Consider the following 26,829-nt stretch of genomic DNA (forward strand, 5'->3'; position numbering starts at 1 on the left):
TGTTTAAATTATTGTTTATTAAAGTGAGGTTGGTTGAAATTTCTGGAATTCAAGAAGTCTCAAGCACTTACAAAGTAACAATTGTCGTTGAAGCGCGCTTGCAGCGTGCGCATCACCGCATCCTCGGTCAGTGGACCGGGTAGATGTATCAGGTCCTCAATCTCACGCGGCTGCTTGTGTGCGCCGCCGTTGCCGACGCCGTTGTTGTTATGACCCGCATTGTTGTGGTGTGTTTGTAGGCTGCCCAAAAAGTTGTTGCTCACATTGCGCTGCTCGACATTGGTGTTGCTGTAGCCGAAGGGTGCGACAATGTTGCTGAAACTGCTGCCATGACTGGCGCTTGGATGCTTCTGGGCAATCGGTATGAAGGGTGGCAAATTATGGTGGCTAAGGTGATGGACGTGCGCGCCAATGCTGGCCGAGGAGCGCATTGGAAGCGTGTGCGCGTTATGTTGTTGCTGCAGGTGCTGCTGCTGCTGGTGTTGTTGGTGGTGCTGGTGGTGTGACTGTTGCTGTTGATGATGCTGTTGCTGTTGTTGTTGTATAGTTGACGGCAATGGATGTGGTATGGAAGTGTTGCGTGTGGAAACGATGCCCGCAGCGGCGCCGGACGGCAAAGTCGCTGTGTTGCCGGCGGAAATCGTTGAATTATGTGGCAATGTGTGGCTAAAGCTGTGCAAATGTGACTAATGCCGAGAAGAAGAAGCAGTAGCAGTGGAAGAAAAGAGCACAAGAAATACATAGAAGTTAGTATGTGTGTAATTGGTAGGTAATTACATAGTAATTTTCTATAAACAGCAAATTGCCTTGTCAACGCCGCCGATTACGTAGCTGACTCACCTTATTGTTGTTGTTGCTGTTATTGCTATTGATGTGCGTAAATGCGGTGTTTGTGCTGTTGACGTTATTGCATGATGTCAAGGATACATTGTTATTATTAGTGTTGTTGTTGTTGTTGTTGCTATTGCAATTGCCGCTATTAGATTTGTTAATGGCGTTGTTATTGTTATTACTGCTATTGCTGCCGTGTGTGGGAATTAGTGTGGAGTGTGTTAATTGCAATTGTTGTTGCTGTTGCTGCTGCTGCTGCTGATGCTGTTGCAAGCTGTTATTATTTATGCAATTTGTTGTTGTTGTGTTACTATTGTTCAGATGCTGCGTGCTGTTGTGCAAATTCGGTGTGGATGCATGCAAATTGAGGCCGGTCAAGCCAGCTGTGTTGTTGACATGCTGCTGCTGTTGTTGTTGTTGTTGGTGCTGTTGTAAGTTACTCACCGTTGTGACATTGCAATTGCTGGTGTTGTTATGGCTATTGTTGTTGTTATTGTTGCTATTGTTATTATTATTATTGCTGTTGTTGTTGTTTTGTTGTCCCTGTCCAACATGCAGCCGATTGCGTAGGGTGACTAATTCAGTGCTGAGGCTCTTGAGACGCTGCTGCAAGTGCACGGCTTCATTGGATGAGGATGCGTCTGTAAGCGATATAAGGAAAACAGATGTAAATTACTTATTCAAGTCAAAGAAATTTATTTCTTTATGAATTTCCCGCTTTACTGATTGGTTTAGAGATTCGGGGTACATTTCTAACGAGAAAGAGAGTTTTCAAACAAATTTGGATTCCTTGATCTCCTAATTGATCTCCAAAAGAACCTTCCAAAATATATGTCAGACGGACAGGAAAAACAAAAAAAAAAATAATATTACTGCGGAAGAATATAAGAATATAAGTAATGATCAAGCAACTTGCCAAAATTTCAGCCTTCATGTCTTCTGGAAAAGTACTATAGTCACTTGAACTTGTCCGAAAATTAAGATATGTTAGACTATTCTTCAGATAGGCATATTATTTGGCTATTACTCGCCCCTACCTTATAGACAGAGTTATTTAAGCTTTTCAACGTTATTATTTCTGAGAAATTTAGAATTATAAAAGGATGACAAAAATTCGTCTAAGGTGTATCCTCCGCGCGGATGTCGACTGGGCAATGAGTGTCGCTGCTTACAATGTCATGATTTCAAGCTGGCTCTAGTCAAAGTCATTACATTGCAGGCAGACGGCTCCTAGCAAAGGCTGACGTATTTTCCCAGCCATGATGGACTGCTTTGTACATATGTATATATTCTCAGAAGTAGGATATTGGATAATACAACGGACATTGCTAATGAGGTACCTGGCGGTAGGCATTAAACGCTAGAGTTAGACACCCCCGCATCATAAAACTCAACATGGAAGTCAACAAAGAAACAAAGCGGGCTGATATATCTGTCCAAACGTACCTGGCCGGAGGTATAAAACGCTAGGGATAGAGACCCCGGAATCATAAAACTCAACATGGAAGTCAACAAAAGAACGAAGTGGGCTGGGATATTAGTCCAAAAGTCGGTAGGAGACGAGTTTGCTACCACCAGCGGTCACAGCGATTCTATGAGCTGTGTCGACAGCGGCCACACCTCCACTGCAACGAGAGCAAGTTGCGGTGAATGTAGCACTACTGCCAAACCAGCTTTATAACGTATGGGAACAACCTCGCTCTCTTGAGCAGGTGAGTTTCTGGCAACAAAACAGGGCAAATAAGCAAGCAAGAAGGAGTGGCGGCACGGCACTCGGTGTATGCAATCGTCGTGAAGGCTAGTCCATCCGGAAGAAAGAAGAGTTGAAACGGCTGGCTTGGGCCAAAGAGGTGGTGAAGAACGGTCGGGAACACTTCGCTACTCGTAACTGGTGTAAAGCCTCAGATCCATTGTATGCTAATCGCATTGAGGAGCATATCTTCCTTCCAATCAGAAAAAAAGGTTATCAGTGCCTTTAACTTGTTCCTTTAGACTGCACTAAGTAATTTTTATGAGCATCAGGGTGTAGTTAAACGTATATACAAGGTCTGTCGCAAAAGAAACAGAACTTTATAAATATAACTGTTTCTGGTGGCGCCACCTATTGGTGGGTATATGAAATAAAAAGTTTGATCTCTTGTTGACATTTCGTAAAAATTTTAAGACAATTGGATAACTACAATCGATGTTATTGATCAAAAAGTGACAGCAGCTTTTGGTCATCGGTCGTAAAATGCATTTTGAACAAAGAGCAAATATTAAATTTTGTTTCAAAAACGTTTACTTGGGAAAACGTTTATGAAACATTTCAAATGATGAAATGGTTCCAAGATCAATCTCCTATCAATGCTGATTTGTTTTTACGATTCCGAGCGTATTGTACACCGAGAGTTCTTCCCACCTGGCCAATCGATTAATGCTGTGTTTTACCTTGGTGTTATGAAGCGTCTTTTGTCACGCATTCGTCGTGCTCGACCACAATACCGTGAGGCAGGGTCCAGGCGCCTGTTGCACGATAATGCGCCGTGTCATCGGTCGACGCTTGTCACTGATTTTTTGACAAAAAACTCCATATTAACCATTAATCACTCACCCTACTCACCTGATCTGGCACCCTGTGATTTTTACCTATTTGGAAAACTTCATTTGCCCATGAAAGGACACTGGTTTCAGGACATTTCAGCTATCCAAAAGGCGACGACCGATATTCTCAAGAGCATTCCGAAAAATGACCTTAAACACTCATTTGAAATGCTAATTGACCGGGCTAAACGCTGTATCGAAGCACAAGGAAACTACTTTGAATGAAAAAATATAACTTTTGAAAAATATTAATATTTTTTTGTTTTTTTAACAGTCCTGTTTCTTTTGCGACAGACCTTGTATTAACCAAAATTGATATAAGACACATTGAGGTGTTGAGACTGGCTAGCGTAACCTACGATTATAGAGTTTCTGCAAATTGTGCTAACTACATTAAAAAGTTCACAACAGTATTACACAATATTTAATCCCAAAGTGTTTCTGCGGTTTTTATGGTCACCGATGAAACATGGTAACACCAAAGTTCAAAGAATAATGGACTTCATTCCGCAAAGGCGATGCATTTCCTATCACTTTTGTTTGGGAAACACAAGATGTAATCTACATCTGACTACCTAGCGTTCACAGATCTTAGCTATGTAGAATTATTAGGTCGTTTCGATGTCTAATTGCGGGAAAATTGCACCATTTAGTGAGTAAGAATTGCCCTTCGATCATGAGCACACACTGGTTCACACCTATGTCGTCGTCACGGTTCTGCACCACCCATCGTATTTCGAAAATTTGACACCCACACAAAAAAGTCACATACCGGCCAGAAATTTAAGTCAAATAACAAGGTTTATTGCTGCCACAGAAGCTTTCAAAACTTCAGCAAACATATTTCGGGTTGATCCAATAGCTCAGTTTTGTTGAAAAATTTTCAGGGTAATCGTTCTAAGTAAGAGCGCCTTATTCTAAAAAAGCGCTTATCTAACCGGTACAAAATGTAATTATACTCTGAACAGGCTATATACGGTTTGTCAAGACGATTTAGTAAAGCCCATCTGTAGCGATGTTTTGCACACGTTACTTTCTCCTACGCAAGCTATTCACACTTTAGCATATATGGTACAAATCCATCAGGTCAAATATAAAATATGTACATATGCAGCTGTAAAGGGTATTATAGCTTCAGTACATCCGAAATTAATATTTTCTCTGGTTTTAGGATATTTTGGACCAAGTTCATCTGAAGAAGTTTACCCAATGGATATCTTCTAGATTTCGGTTATAGGGAAACGGAACCATTGGTTTTCGGAAAAGGTAAAAGAACAGCTGGTACGTCGAGGAGTGCCGCGTCGCAGTGAACAGAAACAGACTGCCTACCTTGCAACGTAAAAATTGACCATAACACGTGCGGAATGGGATAGATACCGAGGGTTGAAGAGGGAAGCGAGACGTTTTTGCAGGCAAACCAAGAGAGACCCCGAAATTCGGATGTATGAAAGGCTTGACAATCCCTGTCGACCAGTAATGCTCGAAAATTCTACGAAAAGATGCGACGACTAATAGAAGGTTTCAAGACCAAAGCGTACTCTTGTAGAACTCCCAGAGGTGATTTAGTGACTGATGCCCAGAGCACACTAAAATTATGGAGGAAACACGAGATGGTCAGATTCCTGCTGATTATGGATAGTGAAAGTATATCACCAAAAAGTCGAGATTGCCAGTCCGAACTTGATTCCCGCAAAGAACGGATTACGAGCATGCATCAGCTTTTTTGTAGATTATAGTCGGTCGAAAAAAGCGATTGGAATTTAAGTATGCTTTGCCCAATCCACAACAAGGGAGACTTCACAATCTGTACCAAGTAGCGTTTGACAAGCCTCGTCAACGTCACATATAAGGTCCTATCGAGCGTATTGTGTGAAAGATTAAAGCCCACCGTCAACAAACTGAATCTTCTACGTAGATAATTTCGTCTATCTTGGAACCAGCATCAACACCAACAAATTGATCAGCCTTGAAATCCAACGGAGAATTATTCTTGCCAACAGGTGCTACTTTGGTCTGAGTAGGCAATTAAAAAGTAAAGTCCTCTCCCGACGAACAAAGACCAAATTCTACAAGTCACTCATCATCCCGGTTCTGCTATATGAAGCAGAGGCATGGACGATGACAACATCGGATGAGTCGGCGTTACGAGGTTTCGAGAGAAAGGTTCTGTGGAAGATTTATGGTCCGAACACCGCAGTCGATGAAACGATGAGCTGGACGAGATATACGAAGACATTGACATAGTTCAGCGAATTAAGAGACAGAGTCTACGCTGGCTAGGTCATGTCATTCGAATGGATGAAAACACTACAGCTCTGAGAGTATTCGACGCAGTACCCGCCAGGGTATTTGGCTAAAGTACATCATGCTTTCATAATGTTGCAACTACGACAACTTAGTAGCCACGAAATTGTCTCTTAAGTTCATTTTACTTTAAAATCACAAATAATACTTAAGAAAATTTTTAAAAAAATTTATGAGTTTTTCTGTTTACAATAGTTGTCTAACTATAAAATTGACTGCTGACAGTTGACAATTGCAGTGCTGCATTAGAAATTCCTGAACGGTAAATTTCGAAAAAGCAACAAATCAAATAGATGCTGTGAGTGTCGCCATACTAACTTGGATATGCTATTGGTACATCTATAAATATATATGTATGCTCTCATCGAAAGAGATTTATAGCCACTTCTTATCTGCTGACATCAAACTGAACTTAAAAGCGACCGCTTATGGTAATGAGTATGTATATGTGAGCGTATATCTATACATATCTTCATTAGCAGTTTCGTGGTCAACATTTTCTACTCCAAATCTGGCGAGTATTTAAATTGTGTCTTGTGCCGAGTGGCAGCCGAAGCACGTTCATTATGCGGAGCGCGAATTCAATAATAATAATGACAATGCGCAATGCTCAGCGCTGATTTATGGTATGTACCTATGTATGTATGTATATGCACACCTGTTGGTTTGTTTGGCTTAAGGCTGATTGGAAGTTCATGCTAGATTTTACTATAAAGTAAGTTGAATACAAGAAATCAAAAATTCTATTAATAATGGTTTACTGAAGCAGGAAAACTTGTCTCAAACGGGTAACAACAGACTAAGCTTCGAACAGATGGCAGCTTGCCGAGCTCGATCGCGTGATAAGCACGAAATCTTAAGCGCAACATAATAATTATAAGCGATCGTTCCAAATTAACGAGAGAAGAATTTAAACAAAAAGTATATACTTAGAAGGAAAAGATGAAAACAAGAAGAAGAATGCTTCTAAATATATGTTAACACTTTTTTTAAATTCTTTTTTTGTCAATTTGGTTAATAAATATTCAAATCATTCATAATGGGGACAATGCAAAGGTCGGTAGGTGCTGGAGAGTATGTGGGGTAGATATTAACAATGAGCGAGAGTGTGAGAGAAAAAGAGAGAGAGAGAGAGATAAATATGAATAGAGTCAACTTTTTGGACTAGCTGAATGGGTCAAGTGAGTATACAACCTAGAAAATTTCGAACCGATGCTTGCTCAGCTTCACCTTGTTGGCTCTTGTGTTTGTAATTATTGTTACGAGTCAACGATCTTCGTTTACCAACGTGAAGCGTTTGTTATGGCTATAAAAACTCATCATTTTCGATTTGTTTGCATTAATTATAATTTTTGAGCTTTTTTGGCTACGTATGAGTAGTGTTTACATACACACACATGCATATCAGACTGGCTGGGAAAACATTAATATACCCATCCAATAATTTTGAGGTAAGCACTGTCGAATTTTTGGCGCGAAGAGAAGAATCTTCCCTATTTCTGAAGGTAACGATTAAACGTTAAATATATTTTCTTAAATATATAAAAGTTGTAGTTATGTGAACATAGAAGTCGATACTAATTAATTCTTTTCGAGCTATGAGACTTTAAGTAGATGGATAACCTATTTAGTACGTCGTTATCAGCTAATTTTTTCTGAAAATTTTATAGATTGACAGTTGAATCTGATAGTTATGCAATAATAGAATAAGTTTTTCAAAATATAAATTGCCTTCACAGGCCTTTGGGTTTCTATTACGTCCCCTAAATAATTACATTTTGTATTAGCTTACGCGGTTATAGTCGAGTTTAGAACACTGCACCAGTCGTGCCTTTTTGCTATTTGGCGCCAATTGGAGATTCCAAATGTAGTCAGGTCCGTCTCCACCTGGTCTTTCCAACGGAGTGAAGGCCTTCCTCTTCCCCTGCTTCCCACGGCGGGTATTGCGTCGAATACTCTCAGAGCTGAAGTGTTTTCATCGACTCGGATGACATGACCTAGTCAGCGTAGACTCTGTCTCTTAATTCGCTGAACTATGTCAATGTCTTCGTATATCTCGTACAGCTCATCGTTTCATCGACTGCGGTGTTCGACGTTGCCAATGCGCAAAAGACCATAAATCTTTCGCAGAACCTTTCTCTCAAAAACTCGTAACGCCGACTCATCAGTTGTTGCCATCGTCCATGCCTCTGCACCATATAGCAGGACGGGGATGATGAGTGACTTGTAGAGTTTGGTCTTTATTCGTCAAGAAAGGACTTTACTTCTCAATTGCCTACTCATTCCGAAGTAGCACCCGTTGGCAAGAGTTATTCTGGGTTGAATTTCGAAGCTGACGTTGTTGTTGGTGTTAAAGCTGGTTCCAAGATAGACGAAATTACATACGACTTCGAAGTTATTATCGTTAACAGTAACATATGTGTCATATGTTGAGGAGGATAGAGTCATGTGTAGAAGTTCACGCAAGTGAGGAAAGTTCTCTGAGCGCCATCACTTGGGAATGCTCAGAAATGATTATTTTACAAATGGCTCAAAGAGCTCACGACTTGCGGTCTTAGACCAAGTATCCTCTGTGTAGCCAAATAACATCAATTTGACGGTGAGCTAAAGTGAGAAGGGGAACATCCCACCCCAGGTTTATGCGGTAGGTTTGGGACTCACCACGCAAAAAACACCCCCAATCAAAGAAAGAAAACACCCTCGGATGAGAGACCCCTCTTTCCAGTTTGAACCCATTTGTGGTAAATATGGTCTTTCAAAGAAATATCTCAAAGATGTTAGATTCGATGTATCTAAGATCACCCATTAATGTCATTGAAGGACATGCCAACAATAAATTTTGGTGATAAGTTGGCATTTAGACAGGTAAGTATGGTTGTTATACGATAATAGTGTTTAAAGCTTTAAGTCATTTTAGCTGGTATTTGAGCCCATGTTTATCCTAGACATTCGTTCGAGATATTGACCCTTAGCAACATTCGGCATTTAACTGATCAATTGGAAATCCGTTAAAAGAGTTTGTTTGTGTATATATTTAAGAACTCAACCGAAAAAAGTTCGATTAACTTCAATATCCATATATCTTCTGTGACCTCACTGATGATACCTTCTATTGCATCTCATACCGTGGGGACGCCAGATGTTTGAAGCATTGCCTATGAATGCCAGGCAAGTGCATCTCCATTGTTGCCCTAGTGCTCTCCATCGCGCTGGACCTTCCTTACCAAGCTGCTACTCAGACAATGCATGGGCTTATCAATGTCGGTCACGTTCCAGATGACAGCTGTACACCATTTCTGACAATCTCGATTATCTCGTTACCCTCGCTGCCTTTGTGGCCTGCTACCTGCTGTCCCAGAAACTTTTGACCTATATACGAATTGCCGTGGCTATCTCGACGACTTTCCCAATAGCAAACACCTCTGCTTGAAATATACTGCTGCGTAAATGGACAGCATATTCCCGCACTAACTCCGTCCCCATTTATGGACGATACAGCTCCCATACCTTCGCTAAATGACGCCTACTGACATCGCCATGATTCAGACAGCCCAGAGGCAGCTCGAAAGCACAACATAACATGCAGCGACACACTGTGCCTAGTTAATACACGCGCGGAAGATTCAGCTAAAAGGAATTTATGCCGAGAGGGAAGCTGTTTATATCACTAACACTCTGAAGTTTAAAATCTTACACTGGCTTTATTATGCAGTCCTTGTGGGCGAGCCAGTAGTAACAACTGATCTTAGTAGAATAAGATTGAGTCATTTCCAGCCTGGAGAAAGTCAATCGATTTCCAGTGTATCCCAGATTGGAATGCAACTTTTCCAAACTGGGAGGATAGCACATAAGGTGTAAAGGTGAAAATATAAAAAAATTTAGAAAATCTTTTTTTGTCTCAATGATTTCTCAATCAGCAAGCAATATCCACCGCCTGAGTGTTTTTTTATGAAGAGTTTATATTATATTAACAAGGTTTACAAATCGTTCAACTTTATTATAAAAATTCATGTTCTGCAGAGAATGTATTTCGGTGATAAGTTGGTATTTAGACAGGTCAACATAATCGGCCTACTGAGCGTACTATTCGCAACTTCATCGCCCATCTTGAGACCCAGCATTCATTATTGGATAATATTCGACCGAACAGACCACATCCAAGACGCAGTGAATAAAATATAGAAGCCGTAGCTAAGAGTGTACACGAAGACCATAGAGTCGATTCGGCGCTATTCGCAGCAACTCGGACTGACGCATAGAATGGCTTGTCACATTTTATGTCGAGATCTTAAATTGAAAGCATACAAAATACAACTTGTTCTAGAACTGAAGTCGCTCGACATTCCCAAACGACATTGCTTCACTCTATGGACTCACGTTCCAAGAAGATCCGACGTTGTCGAGCCAAATTTTGTTCAGTAATGAGGCCCATTTCTGGCTCAATGAGTATGTGAACAAGCAAAATTACCACAACTGGGAGAAGTAAAAACCTGAAGAGATTCAAGAGCTCCCATCTCATCCAGAAAAAAACAAAGATTAGGCGTCGTTTGTGGGTCGGTGGAATCATTGGTTCATATTTCTTCAAAAATGATGCCGGTGAGAACGTAACCGTTAATGACGACCATAATAATCGACTATCTGATGCCCGGAATTGAAGCTCGTGATCTCGGCAACATTTGATTTCAACAAGGCGGTGCCACTTCCCACACATCGCATTAATCAATGGATTTATTGAGAGAACACTTCGGTGAGTATATAATTTCAAGTTTTGGGACGGTCGATTGGCAACCAAGATTGTTTGATTTTTTTCTGTAGAGCAAAACTTCACGCGTGACATTCGTCAGTAAGCAGTCGAAATGTTCGAACGAGTCATGGAAAATTGGACTCAACGGTTGGGCCTTCTGATTCGTAGCCGTGGCCAACATTTGAAAGAAATAATCTTTAAAGAATAAATGCCAAAGAATGTTCTATCGAATGATAATTAACATTGCCCATTAAATTTGAAGTTTCTGTGGATTTTCTTTAAAAAAGTAGGCACCATCTAAATGGATCTCCCATGTAAATCATCAGCGGATCAGCTGAGTAGATTTAGTAATCTACATTTGTCAGTATATACGCAAGCTAGTCCCTCAGTTTCTGAGATATCGATATGAAATTTTGCACGTGTTCATTTCTGCCTGAGAAGCTGCTTATTTGTCGGAATCATCGATATCGGGCCACTGTAAGATATACTAGCTGCCTTACAAACTGGCCCATCAAAATCAAGGCCTTGCATGGAAAATTTTTTATTTGACAGAATATCTTCACGAAATCTGACATGCATTACTGTCTAAGGTAAACTCGAAAAAATTGTTCAGATCGGACCGTTATAGCTTATAAATGTCATACAAACTGAGCCTCTCAGAATCAAGATAGAAATATTTTTTCCAAACTATTCGAATTTAACGTTTCTTCTTGTTTTTTCGTATTCAAATATTCGAATGACGGTCAATAGATTTCAGATTTCAAAATTATATGTTTATGTATATGTAAGCATATACCATAAATGAAGTAAAAGCCTAAGAAAATGTAATGAAAAGTTGAAAAGTTCCAAACCTGCGAGAACCAGTTTTTTCAATATGCCACAAGACATACCAGCATAACCACAGTACAGTATGTTTGTATAAATAAATACGTACATATATTTAATTGCACATGTATTGCCTCAAGACCTGCAAGATCGCCACACCACCGTAACCAGTCAAGAAAACTTCAACTTCGACTATGAAAATTGCTTTTGGCACAAAAGAGAATAACTCCAAAATAATCAAAAAAAAAATCAGAAAAAACTTAAAAACATAGCCAACAGCGTAACAAACAGTCATTTGAGCATTTGAGCAGCAAAAGGCTGTCGTTAAGTAGCAGCAGCAAACACACATACATAGCTATGTTTGTATGTATGGTATACAGCATAACAATAATAACAAACCTTGAGGCCACTTTGAGTAATAGAAAAATCAACGAAAAAGAAAATCTTGTATAAGCAACACATACATATGTACATATGTATATAGTGTGTATGTGTGTTGGTGTTTGCAACTGTGTTTGGGCCTTTCGTTGCGCTAGAGATCAGCGGTGAGGGACTGCTGCAAGTTACTCGTAATAAATCTTTTACTGCCGCATAAAGCTCAGCCGAAAAGTATTTAAGCCGCGCTGCGACAGGCAAACTGCGCATGTGTAGATATTCAGGTACAAAGCTAAATTTCAACATGTGTATGTGTGTGAGGCTATTAGGTTGATTTGATAAATGTGTCTAAAGACAAAGGTAATCAAAATGAAAGAGTGTGAAAAAAATCAGTTATAAAAGCGTGATTCAAAATATAAACACATACAGACATGCATACAGAAATACACACATACACGCACACACATATAATATATAAGTACATATGTACCTGGCTGTACAATAGCAAAGTATAGTTATAAATTTGGTTATAAATACATATATGTGCACCTTTATTATAGCATTTTGAAATTCGCTTTAGCTATCGATACTACAAGTAATTGTATTGAAAATAGTCACTGTACAAATATGCATTTATTTCTCTAAATACATATGTATATTTGTATATAAATATGACTTAGACGAAGCTAATAGCATATTCCTTTGTGGCAATCCAACTTCAAAGGTACTACATAAATACTAACGGTAAATTTTGCAGTTAATTATAACCTTCCACAGTTCAATACAAATTTTCTAAGAGAAAGTAGTAGTTGTTGTTGGTAGGAATTTGGTTAACTGTGTGAAAAAGCGCATATGCTTGCAGTGTGGTTGGTAAAAGTAGCGGCGACTAACTTAAATTCAAAGGAAACTAATAATTTTCCTTGAAACATATAATCTACAGCTAAGAAGTACATGAAAAATGCATATTTTTAAACGGAGAAGTATGTTGTCGAATATTTGTGGCAAATATTTTAAAACTATTGAACAAAATCACCACTTTGTTCAAGTTCCCACAAGCAAGTACTTGATTTTTACAAGTAATGACTTACTTTTTCCAAGGTATCATATATAATGAGTGATATACTACTGTGAGCAAAAAATAGTAAGACTTTGCTCATTAATATAAAATTCTTAATTTATTCTTCCTTTCACCTTTGTCACAATATTTGACCGATTGATCGTATATTTCCACGTCGTAAGCATAAATAGAAGACTCATCGCCAGTAATAATGATTTTCATGGCATGGTAGTTGGAGAACAATCGTGCTTCCACCTTTCTTAGACCCAAATGGTTTTCACTGATCTTTCCGATATTCCAACAATGTCCGTAAGATCCCTGACTGTTATTCGTTAACAATTTCTTTATTTCATTGGCGGGATGATCATCGGTTGAAGTGGATGGCCGTCCTGAATTTATATAATAGGGTGTTTTTTATTTGGACTATTCATTTTTTTCACTCCCATCATGAAATTTTCTTGGAAATACCCTACAAAAAATTCCCTGACAATTTTAGCCCTTAATATTAACATTAAGGACTGGACCAAGGTATGTAAAAATTGTCCATTGAAAATACACGACAATCGTGATTTTTTATCTTTAGATTTCTATAGCTCAGAGGTATTTTATGGCATCGCTTTGACTTTAGACACATATTCCTCAGAATTGAACACTCTACAAAAGTGCCCATTGCGACAAAGTCGAAACTCACACCGGCGAGGTAGTACGGGGCTCTAAACCTGATTTTTCCACGAAATTCACATTTTTTGTATATATCTCGTTAATGACAAGAAAGAAAAAAATGAATAGTTAAAAAAAAACAAAAACACCCTAATATATATATATATATATATTATATAACTTGATATCTGTCTCCATTAGTTCTAGGTGATACAAAAAGCCGTTACGTGAAAAGGCTTTTAATAATCTGTGGCAACTTAATGCGAGAGTGTAAAAATAGGATGCCATTTCGATTCAAAAACGTCGAAGAGTTTCTTTGTGATATGTGATATTTTGATATAACGGGTGATCCAAGTAGATGAACTTTTTTCAATAGCTTTTTCTTGACAGATGACGCGAGAATCGTGTCAAGCTGTCATGTTATTTTTGTATTAAGTATTGTTTGGCATTTCATCATGGAAAGAGCTTGTGTAAGAACTGAAGCGACTCAACCTTCCCAAGTGACATCATTTCGCTCTTGAAAAGTTCCAAGAAGGTCCAACGTTTTCGCACTAAATTTTGTTTAGCAATAGGGCCCATTGCTGGCTCAATGGGTATGTAAACAAGCAAAATTCCCTTCTTAGGGACAATGAGCAACCTAAAGAGATTTAATAGCTGCCATTTTATCCAGAAAAAACAACGATTTGGTGTGGTTTATGAGCCGGTGGAGTCATCGGTTTATATTTCTTCAAAAATGATACCGGTGAGAACGTAACCGTCAATGGCGACCATTATCGCGTCATGATAACCGATTATTTTATACCTGAATTTGGAGCTCCTGATCTCTTCGACAAGATAGCGCCACTTCCTTCACATCGCATCAAGCGATGTATTTATTGAGATAATACTTCGGTGAGCAGATAGTTTTAAGTTTTTGGGCCGGTCGATTGGCCACCAAGATCATGTGATATCATACCGTTAGACTTTTTCCGGTTGGTATATTTAAGTCTAAAGTCTATGCGGACAATCCGGCTTCGATTCACGCCTTGGAGCAAAACATCACGCGTGTCATTCGCCAGTTACGAGTCGAAATTCTCGAACGCGTCATCGAAAATTGGACTCAATGAATGAAACATCTGAGACGCAGCCGCGGCTAACATTTGAAAGAGATAATATTCGAAAAAATGCTCCTTAAAATATTTAATTTGAACTTGCTGTGTTTTTTTCTTTAAAAGAGTAGGGAAGCTCAAAAATGGATTACCTTTCTATGTTGTGTTTAATAAGTTTCTATTTTGGCTTACTTATGCAAATTGCCTATACAATGTTAATTTCACGGTTTAACGGAATTTAACAGTTGACTTTTAATTTCCATCTTTAATGGCTCTCCTTTCTTGCAATAGAAGTAATAATTACTTATCCGAACGTAAGGAAACACAATAATTTATGTATTGAAAATATATTCTAATTTTTTATTTGCTAATTATTTATACATTTGATAACTAATATACACTAAACAATATGAAAATCTTTAATACAGGGTGTTTCAAGTAAAAACTGCTTACATTAAAATACAGATTGATTGTATCTATGCAAAAACTGTCTAGTAATGAACGAACTCTCTTGAGAGATGGAACAAAACTCGTGAGTCCCAAGGATTTTTTGCAAAATAATGGTGCACTCCGGTGTTTTAAAATGTACTACAGTCAATTATGTGACCAAGTGCGTTGTTAACTGAAACTGAAATTTAGATCTTTCTTGAAAAGATCATCATTGTTGGTGGTTCTAAAATGTCGAATAACTAAATAATAATTAAAAGATAATTTTATGTGGAGTAAATCTCATAGTACATCTAATTCCATACTAAAAGTGGCCAAAACCATTTTTTCCATTTTTATGGAGGAGGTTAAAAGTAAACAAGAGTATAACAAGTCGTCTTTAAATGACTGTTGCATTGTTCTGAAAAGATTCTTCAGAGATTATTTTGCCTGCTAAAGGGCAAGTACGTATTTTTAAAGATAATTGAATTAAAATAAAAAATATATTAAAATTCAAACATCTTGTTCTTTAAGAGCTATTTGATATTATTTAGCTTGATATATACCGGACTGTTCTGCTTATTAAGATCGAAAGCCATTTAGGTCTAAGTAGAACACCTGCTCTTGTTCCATTTTCTCCAATCTTCCCAACCAAATAATACAATTATCTAATAAGTTGCCTTCCTTGTAGTTACGCTTAAGAATACGTTCCTAAAAAAGCGCGTGTTTGATTATGGAGTAGCCTTCTCTGTCCAAACCGGAGAAGTTGTGGGCTCTTCTCTGTCCATTTACTGCCCCGGAGTGCAGCCTCCTTTACTCCACTCAGCAGGGCCTTGAAATCATTAACAGTGCGTTCGGGGTTGTTCAAAAATGCCTAACCTCGTTATCAATAGCATCGACTCTCTTTGTGTTAAGAGCGGTAGGTATGGGAGTCAGGCCAAAGCGGAATCGCAGGCAATTGTAAAGTTGATGAGCTAGCAAGGAAAGGCAACCTTAAATCGCTATCATTAGAATGGAAGCTAGTCGATGCTGCCATATCCTATTGTGTTCCATTACTACATAGCTGAGCTTCGCTAGCGCTGGGTCACCATTGGTACATGCGCTGTCGTAAGACTAACCTCTCCCTAGTTGGGGGGATTTTAATAGGCCATTGCCCTATTGCCCATTGTATGCTGTATTGCTGGGAATCTTACCAGATGTCATCTGCGGAAGCTGTTTGGAGGAGGAAAGCAACTCAACTCTTCATTCTTGAATGATTCTGGTAAGTCCGAATAAAATTGTTTATGTGACCTGTACTACAAATGTTTCATATGTTTGTCGACAAAACGTATTCGTGATCAATCGGTAAAACTTGTTGAGGCATTGTCGGGCTGCCAGTGATAGTCGCTAACGAAAAATATAAAATTGTGAAAGAAATACCTTAGTAAAGTGAGTGTTTTACTCCCAAATAACTACCACCAAAATATACAAAGTAATTATATCCTGAATTGGTTATATGAAGTTTGTAGATAAGGGAATAAATGGTCAGTGCCATGTCCGCCTGTTTGTCTATCTGTATATATAGTACGTGAACTGGCTTCACTTTTTGAGGTGTTGTTCTGAAATTTGTCGCAGTTTCTTTTCATACCAAAAATCCGTTCATTTGTTGGAACTGCTGTTCATCATTGGAATCAGATCACCATAGGGTTGGCTGTCGCACAAAGTGATAGCTATAAATCATTCCTGGTATGGAAAACTTTTTTTATTTGACTAGATATGAGATCGATTTTCCTTGGTCTGACAAATATATATATATATATCGCGCTCCTAAAATTAAATCCGTATACTTTTTAGTTCGCCCTAAACTTCAAAAGACGCGTGTATAAATTTGACAGCTGTCAAATAAATAGTTTGTGAATTATATCATTTTGCGCGAAGTAACTTTTGTTGTTTTTGTAAAAAAAAAAAATGTATAAAATATAGGTTTAGACATGGTGAAATGAGCACCAAAGACAATAAACGCTGTGGACGCTCAAAGGTGGTTGTCACCGACGAAAACATCAAAAAATTCCCCACAATAATTTTGGATGACCATAAAGAGAAGTTGTTCGAGATATTAAGCACCATATCATTCCCGAATATTTGGGTATGAGAAAGCTCTGTGCAAAGTAGGTGCCACGCGAGCTCACTATTGACCAAAACCAACGACGATTAATGATTCGGAGCAGTGTTTGGATATGTTCGAGCGTAATAAACCCGAGTGTGTGCGTTGATATACATATAACAACGGATAAAACTTGACCCCATCAGTAAAGTCCGAAGTCCAATTGATAGTCATCCGAGTGGACTACACACCATGAACCCGCTCTAAAGCGTGGAAAAACGCAACAGTCGGTTGGCAAGGTTTTGACGTCTGTATTTTGGGATGCCCTTGGAATCATTTTTATTGACTACCTTGAAAAAGTAAGGACTATCAACAACGACTATTACTTAGCGTTATTGGACCATTTGAAGGACGAAATCGCCGAAAGCGGGCTGCATTTGAGGAAAAGGAAAGTTCTGTTTCACTAAGATAATGCACCGTGTAACAAGTCAGTGAAAACGATAGCAAAAATTTTTTAATTGGGCTTAGAATTGCATCCGTATCCACCGTATTCTCCAGATCTGGATCGGACATATTGTTCAAATCGTGCCACTATAGCATATATGTAGCTGTCATACAAACTGATCGTATACAATGAATAAGAAGGTTTCTATACTAGCTTTTTTTTCTTTTTTCTTACTAAGTAAACTTAATTCGACTTGCAGGTGGTCTATGTCAAACATTATACATTTTATAGCTTTAGCAGCCTAAGTTATTGCTTTATTTCTTTTTCATATGCGAACTCACCTTGCAACTTTTTCTCGGTCTCCCAAAACTTCTGCAATTCGGTGAAATATTTATCCAGAATGAAAACTTTTGACAGGCCTAATGTGGCCATCGTTGATTAACATTTGTCTTCGATACACCAAAATCTTGTATGAACGTTGTGAATGTATAGAAATACAAAAGCCACTAACACACGTGCACACATATGTGTGGGTAATGGTGCAACACACGCGAAACGCGGCTAAAATAAACTGGAAAGCGGGAATCAGGTTGTTAATTTTTGTATTTTTTATTGAATTTTTTTTGTTTTCTGATTTGAGCCTTTGTTGCAATTTAAAGGCTGAGAAGATAGTGCAAAAATTCACTATCTGTTTGCGTGTGTGTGTGTATGTGTATATATATGTGTGAGATATATAGCAAGCTCAGCAACTTCGTGGTGGCGCCTTCAAATTGGGCAGCAGTCGTACGGAAACGTATGGAATGGCGGAATCGAAATGGAATTCGAAAATATTCACCACAAAGCAAAGCAAAGGGCAACTACAATAAAGCATTACTGTGCTGCCACAGCATTGTGTTGCAAGTGTGTGCAAGCGGGCGCATAAGCGAGTAAAGTAAATATGTAGAAATGGGAATGGCAGAACGCGCGCTGTGCTTAGCTAACTTAACGCGAGACGCGATGCGATGCGGCAGCAAATTCAAATGTTGCGGATAACACCGAAATGTGGCACATTGACGTTGCACAGAACAGGTTTATGCAGAGTACGCTGTGTGCGTATGTATAAGTGAGTGTAAAATTGGCGGCGCGGCAGCTATTCGACGGGTTTTATGGTGGCGTGCGAGTGACGCGCGGGTGGCGGCGCGGCAGCTGCCCAAAACTGTATCTATTACTTGCAACGCGGCTGAAATGGCAGCAATGCTGCAGAGGCTTGTGTAGTTGTTGGGTTTTATTGTTGTTTTGAATATTTTTTGTTGTTGTATTTTTTATTTTACTTGTTGTTGTTTATTTTATGTTGTTTTTTGTTTTAATTGTTGCGTTCTATTGTTGTTTTGAATTTTATTCGTTGTTGTTGTTATTTTTATATTTTGTTGTTCTTGTCATTTTTTTATTTTTTTGTTGTTATTCTTTCTTATTTATTATGTTGTTGCTGTGTTTTGATACAGCTTTTTAGTTGCTGTTTTATACCTTTTATTTACCGTTATTGCTTTTCATATATTTTTGATTTCATTTGTTGTGTTGTTAATTTTTTTTCGTTTATTCTGTTGTTGTGCTTCGTTTTTGTGACTTTCTGCTTCAGCTTGCATTTAGTTGTTGTTTTATACTTTTTCTTTGTTATTGTTGTTTTTATATTTTCGTTGTGATTTTCTTTAATTATATTGTTTTATATTTTTTATTTGATGTTATTTTATATTTTTTTATTATTATTATTTTATTTTCACTTGTTGTTGTTATTTTTGTTGTGTCTCTAACTTTTAGCTCCAGCTTCTTAACATGACGCAGGAATTTTACGATTTGCCGTTGCTTAAATTTTATTTGTTGTTGTTGTTTTTTACATTTTTTATATTTGTTGTTGTTATTTTTGTTGTTTTTCTGACTCCCTGCTCCAACTTCTTAACGCGTCTCGCAGGAATTTCTACAATTCTGTCCATAAAGTTGCCGCACAACAAGTGATACAGCTACAACAACAACAACAACAACACAAATACTAATACTAACAACCACACCAACACACTTACAACACAACTCAAGGCACATCAACAACCAAAATAGCAACGGCACGGGAAGAATGTGCGGAAAAAAATCAAAACAAAACAAATAAACCGAGTGGTAGACTCTGATTTAGGCAGCAAGCTGCACGCTCAGACATACGCACATATTCGCTATACATACATATGTACATGTGTACATATCTAGATGGCATACCGCAGCGTCTGGACGTTTGCAGCCTTCCACGAATATTTTACGCGATTGCTTTAATTCTGATGATTATTTGTTGCGCTGCAGTGTTGTTGTTGTTGTTGTTGTTTTACTTTGCTTTTTTCATGCTTTCCTCCTCTTTCGTTAGTAGTTGTGATATCCTTCTTTAATTTTTTATATTTTTGTATTTTTTATTTTTGTTGGTTTTATTTTTTGTTGTTGTTTTTTTTTTAATTTTTTCGTTAGTATTTGTAATATCGTTTTTTCATTTTTTTATTTTTTATATCCATGTACTTTTTTTAGTATTTTTATATGTTGTTGTTGTTTTTAATGCTTGTTGTTGTTTTTGTTTTTTCTTTTTAATTTTTTATTTTTATTTGTTTTTATTGTTGTTGGCTTTCATTTGTTGTTGTTGCTGTTGTTATAATTTTTTGTTGTTATTTTTAATTCTTTTCTCATATTTTTTTTCTTACACGCTGCTTTGTCGCCGCCGTTGCATTAGTCGTGCCTTGCGGTCATTGTTGTTGTTGTCATTGTTATTGTTGTATTTTTATATACATATATGTATATTTTTGAACAACACTTTTCAGAACTGGTAACTTGCTCGACGGCTCCAATGCGCCACTGCCGCACACTTGTTGTTGTTATTGCTGCTGCTGATCAGCCAGTCAGCCCAATCAACGGATACACACTACACACAAACACACACACAGACACATCGTTGCACACGCGCACAGCCATTATGAGCACTTCTTAGCTGGCGTGTTTGGCCACCGCCACACAGCGTTCGTTGAAATGGGTATACACCGCGCACCATACATACATACAGACACTTTTTTGTGGCCAGCTAATGCCTTTGCGGCTATATGCAAAGCGTTGGTTATATATTTTTACATATAATTAGATTTTATTTCTTTCAAAAATTACTTTTTAAATTTTTAATTTTCAATTGCACACCTCTTATTAGGTTTTCCAGCACTTCTAGCTCATTGCTTTTACATGCAAGCAGCTATTTTGGTCACTTTACATATATTTCCATACATATATGTATGTATATATATGTACATATTCTTTTTTTACACCTTTAAATATTCACTTCTTGGCGTACGTCCGCAAAATCTTTTTCAACTTAACACTCTCGCTGCTCTCGGTCGACTAAACGCGTCCGATTGGCGCAAGTGCTCTTGTGGCAAAAACGTTTACCTGCGCGAAACAATTAAACAGTGTGCTGTGCTGGTGTGGTGGCAAACAGGTCGTGCATGCGCCTGCGATATGCGCTCTCGCAGCAACACCTGAGCAAGCACACATACACCAAAAAACATATACAAACAAGACATATCAACAAGCGCAAAGAAGACAAACAAATTTGAGCGCAGATATAACACTGAGCGGAACTCCAACTATCCAAGAGGCAGCCTCTATTGCCACTCCAAAAAAAAAAACAAAGAAAAAGGCAGCCTCCAATAAGCAACGACTCTCTCGTCATTGTGTACTTGTTGCACGTGTTGTATGCAGTCGTCAATGTGTTTGTGTGTATGTTTGTGCTGTGGAATCAGCTGTCATTATGTTATTATGAAATTCTAACTAAGCTCAGGTTGGAACTACATGGCGTGCGCCTATAAATATGCAAGTATTTTCGTGTAATGCTTAGAAAGTTACTTAAGCCTGAATTAGTAGCAGCGTAACGTAACGGAGGTAATGCGAACGAGAAAATGAGGTCCATGTTCGAGCGAAATCTATGTATTCACCGATGGAACAGATGCTGAAACAGGAACATGAGGTCCATGTTCGAGCGAAATCTATGTATTCACCGATGGAACAGATGCTGAAACAGGAACATGAGCAGTCGCAGTATTCATCCGTAGAGTTTTGCACAAAGACCGAGAAAATCAGATCCGTGTGGAGTTAAAAGAGCAGTTTTCTTCTCCAGTATAGAAGAATGAACCACCAGTACTGTAATCGAGCGAAATCTATGTATTCAACGACGGAATGAATATACAAGAACATGTGGTGAAACAGGAAACTGAGCAGTCGCAGTCTTCCTCCATAGAATTTTGCACAAAGACCGAGAAAATCAGATCCACGTGGAGTTAAATAGAACATTTTTCTTCCCCAGTATAGAAGAATGGAGCACAAGTACTAAGATCGACCGAAATCTACTTGTATGTAGGAACATAAGCAGTCTTCATCCGTAGAATTTTACACAAAGAAGTCTGCTTCAAACTAAAGGACTACAATGCTTTCAGGTCGAAGTTTTTGAAATAACAGCAAACGCCAAGTGGACTTCTGTTCTAATCAACAAATTCAGTAACTTTCCAATGAATAGCATAGCAAAATATGACTATCCGCAGAGCAGGTTTAAAAAACTTTTGCGTTTCCGCGGTAAACATCATCTGTGTGCCCAATCATATAGGAATAGAAGGAAGTGAAAAGGGAGATGATTTGGCTCCGTTGTGAATAGCCCGAAAGTTCCCTTCAATTGCTTTAGACCACTCAGCTCCTTCAATTGTTACTTGAAATCTAGAAGAACACCATCTAAAGTCTAGGTACACTCGCAAGGCACAGGGTACACCACAAAAGTAATTTGAGGTGAGAGGGAACTAACTACTTTGTAAGGCTCATTCCAGGGTAACTACATCTAAAATCCCACCTTAAGAAAACTACTAAAGTATAATTAGCAGAATGCAGAGCATGTGCAGAGAACGATAAGACACTGGATAATTACTTCAGCGAGTGGCAAACAGAGATATCTTTCACGGCTTTCAATGTTCCAACTCAAAAGAAATTGAACAGTATTTTATTCATCTTCTTATTTATTGGCTTAGACACCTCTTACACGGTTATAGCCGAGCCGAGCTTACAACAGCGCACCAGTCGTTATTCCTTTTTGCTGTTTGGCGCTCGTTTCTGGCCACTCCCAAGTGAATGGCTTTCAGAGAACTTTCTTCGCATGACTCCATCAATTGGCAGTTAGTATGGAAAAATCAAACATTTTGTCAAATCCATTAAGTCGCTGAACACAGCTAAATTGGTAACCACTTGAGAGCACAATAGGTCTAATGATGGCTTAAGTGTTTCTGTGCCTTCCTTTCCAACCAACTACTCAATGTGGAAAATATCAATATTCTTGTGCTCTATGGAACTATAAACTAAATAACTCTTCACTTTACCGCGCAGGTGGGCTTTGAAGAAGTGGCAAAAGACCTCTTAGCGATACGTAAAAAGCTATATGAGTATTTAGTCCAACTTTCCGGTCGGCGAACTTTTGTAACCTCTGAAAGAGATAATAAAAGAAGAATTGCCGATTTCGAAAATTTTTCATGCAAGTGAGATTCTAATTATGGAAATTCATAAAGCGTATATAAACAAGTAAAAAAAATACAAGTATTATGATGAGATGGCGGTCCTTGCCTGGATTATACAGCATCAAAATCGGATCATATCGCTTTCAAAGTCAATGGGTCACCTCTAACCATCGGTCAAACCATAGTGGAGATATTCACCGTGGAGAGTCAACCTGCATCCACGTAATACTAAGAGGTATCCCGTCGACTGGAGTACACGTTCGTACATTAAGAATCCCCTATAACCTCATGCTCCCCTAAAACCGACTACTCTTCAAAATCAAAACATATATCCATTGCTTTTAAGAATGCATATGAACCTTCTAGTCAAGCTCCCAAAGTTTTAGGTCAGTCACTATCTATGTGTTCGGCCTATCGTTGTCATAATGGTACACAAATCCTATCCTTCAGTGGCCAGAGACGGCGCCTTCTATCGGATTAATTCCTTCAGGCGGTCCAGCTATTGACAGTAGTGATCCGAATTAAGAGTTTCACTACAGCAAAGCAGCTCAGAGTAGATGAATTTTTGTCAATACCACCAACAAAGCAACTCAGACTGGCGTTTCCATCCTAGATGCATGTACAAACAATACTGGAATTGAATCTGTCTGAAAATTTTTTGGCATAAAATCTTATCGTTTACTTTTTATAGCGTAACCCGATCTCACTTAAAACGGGTTTCAAGTAGAGGTAAAACCAACATTTATGTTTACTACAAAATGCAGCTTATGCAAGAACTAAAGCCGTTCGACCTTCCCAAGCGACATCGCTTCATTCTATGGCCTCTTGAAAAGTTCCAAGAAGATCCAACAAGCAAAATTGCCGCATTTGGAACGAAAAGCAAACTGAAGAGATTCAACAGATGCCATTTGATCCAGAAAAAACAACGGTTAGGTGTGGTTTGTGGGCCGGTGGAATATTCAGCCCATATTTCTTCAAAACTAATGTCGGTGAGAACGTAACCGTCAATGACGACGGTTGTAGCGGCATTATAACCGACTATGTGTTGCCTGAAATTCAAGCTAGTGATCTCGGCGACATTTGGTTTCAACAAGACGGCGCGACTTCCCATTAATCAATAAATCGATTTTTTGAGGACACTTCGATGTTTCATGTGTTTTTTCCTTAAATATGTAGGGAACCTCGAAATGGATCCATCCTTGAGTCATAACGGATGGACCTTCTGAGACGTAAAGCCAAATTTTAAAGAGATAATCTTCGAAAAGAATGTTCTTTCGAATAAATTCCCATTGAATTTTTTGTGTGTGTTTTCATATATCAAAAATAAGCTGAGAATAGATGATCTAAAACAAGGCTTGCTCTAGTTAAATTTTTCAGTTTTGACAAAACGAACTGGGTCTGAAAACTATATCATAAGGTCATTGGGAGATCGCTGAGGGAAGTCCATATCGGAAGAGCAAAGGAATCGGGAGAAAGCAATTGATATTACCTTTCGTCGATCACAATCAGCAAAGAACTTTAATATAACCGCTAAAACGTCACCATTTTTAACTTCCACTCAGTAACCCTCATGCTCAAAACTTCTTGCAACAAAGCAATTGTCGAACACTTTCGATTCGAATTACACACATCTTTTTGTAAATTAATTGGCAGTCATGGAATAGCTAATGACAGCGCAAAAAACTAACCAACTGGCCAATAACATTAACAAGTACAACAAAAACGTGGTGAGAATTTCAGCACGTTGTTGCAATTAAAATACTTCGACGATATCATTGTTGCTGTTGTTCTAAATATTCGACACGCGATCGTATTGCGCTTACCTGTTGCTGCCACAGCTATCGTTGTTGTTGTTGTTGTCGGCGCTGTTGTTTTAGTTGTCGTTTCAGTCGCATTGCGCGCTTTCTTGCGTTTTACCAGCGGCAATGTATAAAGATTTCGCAATTCTACATTTTGTCGCTGCTGTGGGTTCACCAGCTCCGTCGCCTCATCGGATTTTATTGTCATCGCAACGGCCTCCACTGTTGTAGTTGTTGTTGCAATCACAGACTGCTTAGCCGCAGCTACAGTCGCTGGTTGTTCACATGCAACCGTTGTTGGTGCTGTTGTTGTCACATTCTTTGGTTTGTTTTGTTGCAATAGAGCAGCAGCGCTGCAACCAGAAAAAAATTATTCGTTAAAAAATATTTTCCATTGCAATTGGTATTTGTAGGTGCTCACCTGATCGCCTGTTGGTATTGACAGAAAAAGTCCGGACGTATGCGATGTCGACGCAGGAAATTATCGCAAACGACACGCAGCATATCGGCACTCGCTGTTAGCCGTTGGCCACTAGGCGAATCAGCAGCGCTGTCACTGCTGCTGTTGGGGCTGAGGCGTGGACTTTCGTCAGTCGCTTCGGCATCGCTTTGTCGCGTCGCAGGTTGTTGGTGTGTTGAGAATTCTTCACTTTGCGGCAAGATGTCGCCCAGCGTGTCGAGGATATTGGTGAAGAAACTTGAAGTGCAATAAGGAAATGAGATAATGCCGCCACTGCTAATGCTGCTATCGCCGCTGCCAGTACCGCTATGCGTCTCGGCGCTGCCTGTGAGTGAGTCATTACGCTCTCGTTGATTACTCGGTAATCGAACTTTGGTTTTGACACTTTTACTTTTATTTGTTTTATTATTTGTTGGTGGTGTTTGCTTGACTTCTGCTTGTGTTGCAGACTCTATGTGTTCGTCGTAAGTCTCATCCGGCAGCAACATATCATTTTGCGTGCCGAAATTGCCGTAACTCTATTTAGAACAAATCTGTGTGAAGATAAAATAAATAGATTTTAATTAAAAATTTCTTCTAAAAATCGAGTGGTTAAGTTTGACTGAAAGAGTATAGGTTATGTTCAGTAAACAGTTAAAAAAATATGATATTTATTCGACAAACATGTTAAAGGGGACATCTCGTGTAACGGTCGTTTTTTTCGAAATTGTTTATAGGAAAATAAAAAAACACAGGGCTTTCAAATTTTTACTCTATATTTACGGGGGTTTCCAATAGGGTCACTACAAAAGTAGATCGATAAGAGCAAATGACGCCATATTTTTTCCCGCTCTTTTGACATTTCATCAGCAAGTTTTGCCATTTCATCATGGAAAGCTATACGATCCAACAACTAATCGAAATTACTAAAATGTCCTAAAAAAATTCAGAGTCAGTAGCCTCATCTTTAAGAGCGCTACGTCCAATTTATGGTCATCATAATCGTTATGTCAAATCAACAATTCAGCGTCTAGTAGAAAAATTAGAATCCACAGGCACAGTACAAAAAAGTTCCCGTGCCAGTGAGACAAAGAAATGCTCGTAGCGCACAATTGGGCAAGATCCAAATCAGTTTCTCATTGAACTTGAACTTAAACATCAACTTGAAAATGAACCGGATTTTCATCGAAAAATCATCTTCAGCGATGAGGCTCATTTCTGGCTGAATGGTTTCGTCAATAAGCAAAATATGCAATCCATACTTACATATAAGAGTCACCACTGCATCCCGAAAAAATTACGGCTTGGTGCGGTTTATGGGCCGGCCGTACTTCTTCAATGATGATCAAGACCGTCACGTTAATGTGCATGGGAATCGCTATCGCTCAATGATAACCGAATATTTCTGGCATGAGATTGGGATGATATGGACTTACACTAGGACGGACGGCGCCACAAGCCACAACATGTAATCTCACGAAATGGTCCAGTCAATTGGTCGCCTCGGTCGTGCGATTTAACCCCGTTAGAGTATTTCCCTGGGACTACGACAAGTCTATTTTCTATGTCAACAAGCCAGCGACGATTAATGAATTTCATACGAACGTGAAATTAGAGCAGTATCGGCCGA

At 38.7% G+C, this 26,829-nt stretch overlaps 1 protein-coding gene across 1 annotated transcript in view; it reads right to left on the reverse strand.

Annotated features, from left to right (window-relative positions):
* LOC126752295 (myosin-G heavy chain) overlaps nucleotides 1-20,797 on the reverse strand; it is a 31,333-nt gene extending 10,536 nt beyond the window's left edge. Inside the window, exons 1-3 of the mRNA XM_050463004.1 lie at nucleotides 17,763-20,797; nucleotides 841-1,472; nucleotides 72-686 (exon numbers count right to left, since the gene is read on the reverse strand). Of these exons, the coding sequence (XP_050318961.1) occupies nucleotides 72-686; nucleotides 841-1,472; nucleotides 17,763-17,853 (1,338 nt within the window). The 5' untranslated portion in view covers nucleotides 17,854-20,797. The remainder of the gene's footprint in view (nucleotides 1-71; nucleotides 687-840; nucleotides 1,473-17,762) is intronic.
* Nucleotides 20,798-26,829: the final 6,032 nt, after the last annotated feature.

The sequence above is a fragment of the Bactrocera neohumeralis genome, chromosome 3 (assembly GCF_024586455.1).
Source record: "Bactrocera neohumeralis isolate Rockhampton chromosome 3, APGP_CSIRO_Bneo_wtdbg2-racon-allhic-juicebox.fasta_v2, whole genome shotgun sequence".
Lineage (NCBI taxonomy): Eukaryota > Metazoa > Arthropoda > Insecta > Diptera > Tephritidae > Bactrocera > Bactrocera neohumeralis.